Here is a 9,767-nt window from a genome sequence, read left to right as displayed (position 1 = left end):
AGTAGTATTTATGAAATTATTTTCATATAATAAATATTTAGGAGCCAATGAACAAGCTCAAACTTCATAAAGAGTTTGAGGACTTTTGATGTAGACTTTTTCCTAGATCATTTAAGCCAAATTCTTAACATGACAGCTATAAGCAAAGTTTTTCCTGTCCTATTCCATGAGATAAATAGGAGATAAGAAAAGGAATTTACACCATGGATAGGCAAATTGTGGCTCTGCACATGCTGTCACATGAAAATTTCCTACATTTCTTATAATTGATGAATCTGGTTGGGGCTTATGGAAGTTTAGTTTAGAAATATCTGAACAACAAGTAATCCCCAATCAAAAAAGCCAATGTGTCTCAGTTCTATATCCCAGGTTGTTCTTGGAGCAGCAGCAACAATAAATTCATATCTGATGTTCATCAGAATTCATACCTTGAAAACATTCAGCCTCAGAGATAAAATCAGAAAGTAAATCAAATAGCCATAAAGTAACACTGGACTGTCTATTTTGGAAACCTACCTTTGTATAAACACGCATCCAACGAGTATATAGTGCATGCTTACAAAGACGGGATGCACGACCAAGCTCATCCTTGCCTGTTGTAGCATTAATAACTTCCAGCCCAGCATCCCCAACTGTCCAGTTCACACTGAAATTAGGTGCTTTTCCTGGCTGACGGGCTTCAGCATTGCTAATACCTGAAATAACCATACAAAAATATTAGTATCTGATAGAAAAAAATAGGGAAATACCAAATAGATTGTAGATCTGTTTTAGAGATAAAATCATTTCCAATGCTTAATAAAAGCTAGTATATAACATGCACAAAAGCAATGATAATTTTTTTATTTCATTTGTCACAACAGTATACACAAACATTATCATAAAAAAACATATCATGAAGAAAATATATTTATATATATATAAGTAAAGAATATGCATCAGCAATATTAATTTGATATAATGAAGGGAACAATAGAACGGGAACGGTAGGCACTTTTGTGCTCTTATGCACGCCCCTTATAGTCCTCTTAGGAATGGGGTGAGGTCAACAGTAGACAGTTTTTGGTTGAAGATTTTGGGATTTTGAGTAGAGACTATGGAGTCAGGTAATGAGTTCCAAGCATTAACAACTCTGTTACAGAAGTCATATTTTCTGCAATCAAGTTTGAAGCGGTTGACATTAAGCTTTTTTGCTCTTGTAATATTGCGATTGAAGCTGAAGTAGTCTTTTACAGGAAGGATATTGCAATAGATGATTTTGTGTGTTAAACACAGGTCATGTCGAAGTCGACGGAGTTGTAAGTTTTCTAATCCCAGGATTTCAAGCCTGGTGGTATAAGGTATTTTGTTGTTTTCGGAGGAGCGAAGAACTCTTCTAATAAAATATTTCTGGACACGTTCTATTGTATTTATGTCAGAGATGTGGTATGGGTTCCAGACAGATGAGCTGTATTCAAGAATAGGTCTGGCAAATGTTTTGTATGCTCTAGTTAGTAGTGTAGAGTTTTTGGAAAAGAAGCTGCGTAAAATTAGGTTTACAACTCTTAGAGCCTTTTTTGCTATGTAGTTGCAGTGGGCTTTGGCATTAAGGTCATTTGATATGAGAACTCCAAGATCTTTGACAGATCTTTGACAAGATCTTTGACAAGATCTTTGACATTTGTTGCTCTTCTATTAATTATGGTTTCAGTTTACTGAATTTTTCAATCTATAAGATGCACTTCCCCCCCAAAAAAAGTGGGTAGAAATGTTTGTGCATTTTATAAAGTGAATGCTGCCAAAGCCCCACCTACCTGCCAGCCCCCACCCTTTGGCCTCTGCCTCCCAGCAATTTGCCTCCTTGCAGTAAACAGCCCTGTCAGCTTCAACACAGCCTGATTTAGCACGAGCAGCTGATTGGCAGTTGGATTGGCCTCCCAGAATACCTCCAATCAGCTATTCCAGGTTGAGGGGATTACCGCCACCCATCGCCACCATTGCCACCCATCACCACCGTCGCTGCCCATCACCACCTCCATGCACCCCATTTTTGGCTTCTGTGTGCCCCATTTTCAGCCTCTGCGCATCCCATTTTCAGCCCGTTCCAGGCAACAGGGATCACTGCTGCTGCCTATCACCACTGAATGGCAGTGATGGTGATCCACGGCGATGGCAGCAATCCTCGCCGCCTGGAATGGGCTGAAAATGGGGCACATGGAGGCCAACAATGGGGTGCACGGAGGCTAAAAATGGGGTGCATGGAGGTGGTGATAGGCAGCAGCGATGGGTGGCAACCCCCGCAGCCTGGAACAGCTGATTGACTGTATTCCCGGAGGCCGATCCAACCCCCAATCAGCTGCTCATGCTAAATCAGACTGTGCTGAAGCTGACCAGGCTATTTGCTGCAAGGAGGCAAATTGCTGGGAGGCAGGGGCAGAATTTTTTTTCCCCTCCCCAAAAGCTAGGTGCATCTTATGGTCTGGAGTGTCTCATAGTGCAAAAAATACAGTATATATATTAGGAGGAAAAAAGTACACTATCACTTCAGAATAGGTTAAATGTATTTACTGTAATACGTATTTTTTTTCCTGGTGCTAACATTTAATTACAATCTACAGTAATTATCTTTTATTTATATCTTCTTAATCAATAAATTAAGCAGCAGTTTGCAAAAGCCAGATAAATTATCAAGAATGTATAAAGGTATTTCAAATGAATATTGGAAATGCAAATTTAAAGAAGGGACTTTCTATCATTTATGGTGAACCTGTGATAAAGCAAAGAAATATTGAAGTAGGATTCATATTCTAATACAGAATATTCTCAAAGTGAATATAAAGATAAAACTGGAAAGTTTTCTTTTGGGTTTAATGGAAAAAGACTTGGGGAAAAATTTGGAACGTTGATCTTACATATGTTGATGGCAGCAAGATTACTTTATGCATAAAAATGGAAGGACACTTCAGTCCCCACAATGGATGAATGGTTGCAAAAGCTTCTGGAATTAGAAGAGATGGCTAAATTGACTGCTTTGATAAAACAAAACAAAAAAGAGTACTTTTGTTTCTTCTTGGAAACTGCTTCTAGACTTTGTGCTTGAGTTGGAAAAAAATGAAATTTTTATTTTGGGTTTTACTGATTAGATAGATCTGTTGTTATAGAAATGGCTAGTTTATACTACTTTGTAAAAGTAAAAAGTTGAGATTTGATGTTACCATCTTATTCTACTTCACCAAAGGGAGTCAGAAGTCAGTTCCTTTTCTTTCTTTTTCCTTTTTCCTACACATTTCTCTTCCCTTTTCCCTCCCTTATTTTTCCTATTATTTGCTTTTGTATTTTTGTTATTTTATATTATAAACTAATAAAAAGGATTTAAAAAAAGACTTATAGTGGAATTTTATTTAATGTGTAATTTCATGGTTCTTTGGAGAAAGCTTTTTTATATAATACAGCCATTTATACAGCTTGTGTAATACACTACTAGAATACTTAAATAGGCTTCTTAGATCTCCTGATGAAAATTCTCCATTAAAGTATTAACATTTTATTTTTCTTCTTTAACAAAACGCAGCCCTTGGTTCTAACAGCAGTCTTTTTGCTCACTATGTACTATTTATTTATTTTTATTTTATTTATTTTATTTTGTCATAACAATATACACAAGCATCACACAAAAGGATTATATAATATATAAACATATATATGGGGAGAAACAAGGAAATATAAGCATATATATATATATATATATATATGAAAAGAACAATAGGACAGGAACGGCAGGCACGTTTGTGCTCTTATGCACACCCCTTAAAGTCCTCTTAGGAATGGGGTGAGGTCAACAGTGGATAGATTTTGTTAAAAAGCTTTTGGGGTTATGAGAAGAGACCACAGAGTCAGGTAATGCATTCCAAGCACAGATAATTCTGTTACAGAAGTCATATTTTCGGCAATCCAAATTGGAGCGGTTGACATTAAGTTTAAATCTATTGGTAGCTCTTGTATTATTGCAGTTGAAACTGAAGTAGTCTTTAACAGGAAGGGCATTACAATAGATGATTCTATGAGCTAAACCCAGGTCCTGTCGGAGGCGACGGAGTTCCAAGTTTTCTAAACCCAGGATTTCAAGTCTGGTGGGATAAGGTATTTTGTTGGTTATGGAGGAGTGGAGAACTCTTCGCGTAAAATACCTCTGGACACGCTCAACTGTATTGATGTCAGAAATGTGGTATGGGTTCCAGACAGGCCTAGCAAAAGTTTTATATGCTCTGGTCAGTAGTGTGGTGTTTTTGGAAAAGAAGCTACGTAAAATTAGGTTAACAACTCTGAGAGCCTTTTTTGCTATGTAGTTGCAGTGGGCTTTGGCACTTAGATTATTAGATATGAAAACTCCAAGGTCTTTGACAGAGTGGGGGTCATCTTTAAGGTAATGTCCATCAAGCATGTACTTAGTGATTGGGTTCTTTTTTCCAATATGTAAGACTGAGCATTTGCTGGTTGAGATTTGTAGTTGCCAAATTTTAGACCAAGTGGTTAGATGATCAAGGTCTTTTTGAATGGTAAATGTATTGTCGGTGGTGTTAAACAGTTTGACCTTGTCAGGAAAGAGAACACATGAGATATGGTCACAAAGATCATTTATGTATAGTATAAAGAGAGTTGGTCCAAGAACGCTACCTTGAGGAACGCCACTCTTGACAGGAACAGGATTTGATAGAGCATTACCAATTTTAACCACTTGTTGTCTGTTAGACAGAAAAGCAGATATCCAATTGTGTAGGGGTCCTGAAATGCCATAAGATTTTAATTTTAGGAGAAGTTTATCATATACTACTGAGTCAAAAGCTTTGCAGAAGTCTGTGTAGATTGCATCAATTGTTTTGCCTAGATCAAGATTTATAGTCCATAAGTTTTTACAGCGGAGAAGTTGTAAGTTGCATGATAATTTTTTTCTCAAACCAAATTGTTTATTAGAGAGTAGGTTGTGTATTTCTAAGTGGAAGGCAATGGATTGGTTGATGATAGATTCCATTACTTTGCAGGCAACGTAGCATAGGGAGATTGGTCTGTAATTTTCAACTAAGCTGGGGTCGCCTTTTTTGAAGATTGGAATGACTGTGGCTAGTGACCAAAGATTGGGAAGGGAACTGGTTGTGAAAGCTTTATCAAAGATTATACTCAGGGGATCTGATAAATTAGTAGAAAGTTTTTTTAAGAAGTAAGCACATAGTCCATCAGGTCCAATGGATAGAGATGGTTTCAAGTTGCAAAGAGCTTTTCCAACATTATCTTCTGTGAAATCTATATGTGTTAAGTCGTCATACTCATTGCTTGTACGATTTGGGAATGTTGGATATGTTAACATCACTGTTAACATCACTGTTAACAAAAACTGAGCCAAAGAATGTGTTAAAGAGGTTTGTTTTAGTTGTTTCATCATTGCATTCTTTGCCGTTAGAATCTTTTAGTGGTGGGATGGATCTAGAGTCTTTAAGCTTTTTGTTCACAAAATTATAAAAGGCACGATTGGAATTTGTGTGGAGAAGGTCCTCTTCTTGCTTGGTGTGGTAATTTGTGCATTCAGTTTTTATTTGGTTGCATATAATTTTGTAGCGATTTTTAAAATTTGCTACATAACCCTTTTTGTTTCTTCTCCAGAGGGATTTTTTTTAGACTGAAGCTTTTTTATTGATATGGGTAGTTTGCTTTTCCTGATGTTGGTAGTAGTTTGTGGTACGTATAGTTTAATGACTCTATTGATTTCAAGTAGGAAAACTCTATAGTGGTCTTCAGCAGTTATACAGGTTGAGAACAGATTTTGCCAGTCCAGAGATGAAAGATCGTTGTTTATAAGGTCATAGTTGGCTTTTTTGAAGTTGTAGTTAGGAATGTATTAATAGTTAATAGTTAATAACATAACTATGTTCTTCAGTTATCCTAAAACAAACCATGAAATTATTCACAATGTGTGGCTCTGTGCTCAGTTACTAAATTAATTAAAACTTGGAGCAACATTTCTTTAATAAGGCATAGATGTTTGTAGTCATGTGAAAAAATAATAGGAGGCTTCCTCATGCCTATCAATTCCACCATGTTTGTCCCTAGTTTTGTACTAAACCATAGTCAATAACAACAGTCTAGTTGATTCCAATCTATTCTTAGAATAGATTTACCATTTATTAAAGTTTTTGTGTTAGTTGCACTATTTTGAAAAAAATGATGGCATTAGGAGAGATTCAGTTTTTCTTTCATTTCATGCTTACCACTGAGTAAAGGTCTATTAAGTACATAGAGAGATGGTAGATCTTCAATCTCTGCTATCCGTTGGTATGCTGCCCTGGACAAATGATCTCCATGATACAAACTTCCCAAGATAATGCTTGAGAAGTATATTGGCTCTACAATGAGGCTAAGTAAAGCTCCTTGAATACCAAGTACGTTCCACCTAAAGGGAAACAAATAACAGCATCTTTTAGCATGTCAGCACTCAACAATGCTAATACAGTAGGCATGTGAAGCAACTTTTTGTGTATGATTACCACTTGAGACTCATCCTGCAATTTCATTATTTTTTTCACCTTTTGCTAATTTGTTGCCGGTAATGAGTGAAAACATTAGTCTTCACAGCAAAATAGCCCTCACACAATAGATTTCCTAGAACTATGGAACATAATCCAGTTTATATGACTGCGAAGAGAAAATAAATCCTTTTATTTCCTGACAGTTGCTATCCCTAATTAATTGCCTTATCTTGGTCAAAGGAAAAGAGAGTATCTTTAACACCCAGTGTGGGATATTGGGGAAAGACCTGCTGCATCCATGTTGTTGTAAATTCCTCCTTTATGGTACTTTTAAAAGTGAAACCTACCATAAACCATAAATATTGGCTCCTAATATTCCTTTCTGATATCATTGATCAAAATATTTTTCTGGATATGGTTCTACCAGTATTTGGATAGGTGATTTCAGGAGACTATTACTCTGCTCAGGAAGATTATCCTATGGCGATCCTCAGTGTTTTTTTTTAGAGTTGGCAAATGTGAATCACTTTGAATGTCACCTTGTCTTTTGGTATAATTAATTTTTAACTAGCATCATAGGCTGATGGACTGCACGAGGCCTATAAACTGGGGTCTTAAATCAAGATGAAGATACTGTTTTTAACTGTGTCAGCCATCCAGCTAAATGGTATTCAACAATTGACCTCTGTCTGAACTGGGCCTTGAAACACCAGCAAGCAATGAAATTGGCAAAATGCTGGCATAATAACTGGTCCTACAATTATAGTACATTGGTTTAGACGAAAGAAAAACTATTTTACAGAGGTTTCATTTCAATGGCTGCCAAAAGCTTTTAACCCAAGATAATTTTTTTACATGTAACATGTGACATAGAGTCTCAACATCCATAGATAATATTTATGGTAGCTTAATATGCACTGCAGTTAAACTTGAAAGGACTCAAAATTTAATCATATTAGCCAAATAAATTTAAATGCAATTGAACTACTCTGAATATTATAATCAAGTTGGGAAATGCAGAATGGATTTTTATACCTTTTGAGTAGCATATGCTTTTAACATTTTCTTCCATATGTCTTGTGGATACAACTTTGATTGACTTGTTTTAGTTTAAAGTAGGTTCAAAAAAGTAGGAGGGCTGTAATATTGTGGAACTCATGCTTTGAATGTAAATCTCATTTTAGAATTTCCAATTTAATAAGACTAAAGTATAATAAGGTGTTTTGTGTTAAAATACATCAAATCATTATTTTAAAATCACGTATCATTGAAAAATATTGCAGATATTAAATATAGCTTTACAAAAATATAACCTGACTGAACATCATATATCAACTGATTTATAAGGAATATGATTTGATAAAAGAAATGCATGAGTAATTAAACATTCTTCTTCTGGCAGTAAGTAATATTTCCAATTTAAAGCCCTCAGCAGACAGGAAAGTATATACTATATCTACTTTTCTCAATTTTGTCCTATATTTTTCTCTGAAAATTTAAGATAAGCTATCCCAGACCAGCTATAATCTATGAGAACCAACAGGATGAATTTGTCAGGGATTGAAAGAGGCAGTACAGTATCAGCTGCCTTAAGCTCTTTTAGATAGATAAGTAAGAGAGGACTTCACCCTCCTCTCCACCGTATCTAAAAATGTTCAAAAGATGCCAATTCTTGTGAGGTGAGGGGGGAATACCCAAGTCATGCATTGTTTACACATGAGCTGCAGAAGGGCTGGCTAAGGCTGCATGCAATTATTGACAACCACCAAAAATCTGTGGGATCATTTTGCTTTTTAAAAAGGAACTATAGTTACAAGTAAAAGTATAATACTACTTCTTCAGGAGACTTAACATACCAATGTTACTTTCAAAATTGTCTCAAAATGAAATAGGGTTGAAAACTGATAGGGTCTCTCCTATGTCCCGGAACCATGAAATGCTGTCCATCCCAAACTGAAATATCTCATTGTAAAAAGATACCTTACCTAGCTATCTTATCACTGCAAGACATAGTAAGCAACCTCTCTCCCTGAAGTACTCCATCCCAAGTCTGGATCGTAGTTGTAGAACGGACAGGGATCGTTCCTTCCCCAGATTCAATTTTTGTCCGTAGCTGACCTCTTGCTTTCCGGTTTGGGTGTCTGTCTCCTTGATCTGAATCATGCAAGCCACCATAATTACAAAACAAAGCATAAAAGATAAATATTAATTTTAATACAACTATAACATATATACATATATTGTATATATTATTTACTTATTACTTATTTTATTATATGGCACCTTTCATATTTTTATAGACAACTCAAGGTGACAAGCATACTTGATACTCCTTCCCCCTCCTATTTTTCCCACAACAACCATCCTGTGAGGCGAGGTGGCCTGAGAGAGAGTGACTAGCCCAAGTTCACCCAGCGGTTTTCATGCCAGAGGGGGATTAGAACTCATAGTCTCCCAGTTTCTAGCCTGGTACCTTAACCACTAGACCAATAATATTAAGCATTATTTTTATTTCTTATTTCAGCCAGAGAATTTACAGAACAGAAAAACAATGCAAAATATAGTGCAATTAGCAAAGTTGTGTGCAATAATAATTTTACTCAACATTTTATATACACAAAATTGATATTATCTAGTCTTTATTGTTAGCATTTCATGCATTCAAATCAAAGAAACCTTAGGATTTTTAAAAAACTACCTATAACTTACATATTCCAAAGCAATTTACATACAGAATTAAAGCCACAATAAATATGCTGTTGTAGGAATGAATGGGTTGCACATTATTACTTTCTTTACAATTATTCTGTAGTTATTTACAATAAAATAAATAAAATAAATTCTACACAGAAGTAAATTGTTGTGTATTTTGCATGTGTGTTGAATAATTACAATCAAGTCATAGATTAATTCAGAAACATTTTTTTTGTATGAAAGGGCCAAAAATGGTGTCAGCTTGTTTGTACTGTTGTTTTATATGAGGGGACTTAGTTGATTTTGATTTTAGAAACTAGAAGAACTTTCTTTCACTTTATCAAAATAATCTCCACCGTAGAACTGTTTATACCTTCTTGGGCAGCTTCATGTGGTGAAAAAATCCGAGCATCACCACAAGGGGAGGTGCTAATATAGAGATGAAACTGCACATTTTCATCCAATTTAAAGCCCTCAGCAGACAGGAAAGTATATACTGTACATCAAACAAAACCTAAAATTTAGCATAACTAGATCAAAGATGTTATGGTATAGTCATATTTATTATAATAAATC

At 35.5% G+C, this 9,767-nt stretch overlaps 1 protein-coding gene across 1 annotated transcript in view; it reads right to left on the bottom strand.

The window, feature by feature from the left end:
- Positions 1-9,767, bottom strand: part of ADARB1 (adenosine deaminase RNA specific B1) — a 91,024-nt gene that overhangs the window by 9,814 nt on the left and 71,443 nt on the right. The window contains exons 8-11 of the mRNA XM_058182474.1: positions 9,565-9,687; positions 8,483-8,651; positions 6,240-6,421; positions 517-695 (exon numbers count right to left, since the gene is read on the bottom strand). Of these exons, the coding sequence (XP_058038457.1) occupies positions 517-695; positions 6,240-6,421; positions 8,483-8,651; positions 9,565-9,687 (653 nt within the window). The remainder of the gene's footprint in view (positions 1-516; positions 696-6,239; positions 6,422-8,482; positions 8,652-9,564; positions 9,688-9,767) is intronic.

This window comes from Ahaetulla prasina, chromosome 1 (assembly GCF_028640845.1).
Source record: "Ahaetulla prasina isolate Xishuangbanna chromosome 1, ASM2864084v1, whole genome shotgun sequence".
Lineage (NCBI taxonomy): Eukaryota > Metazoa > Chordata > Lepidosauria > Squamata > Colubridae > Ahaetulla > Ahaetulla prasina.
Note: the sequence above shows the minus strand (reverse complement) of the source record. Positions and strands in the feature narration are given on the sequence as shown.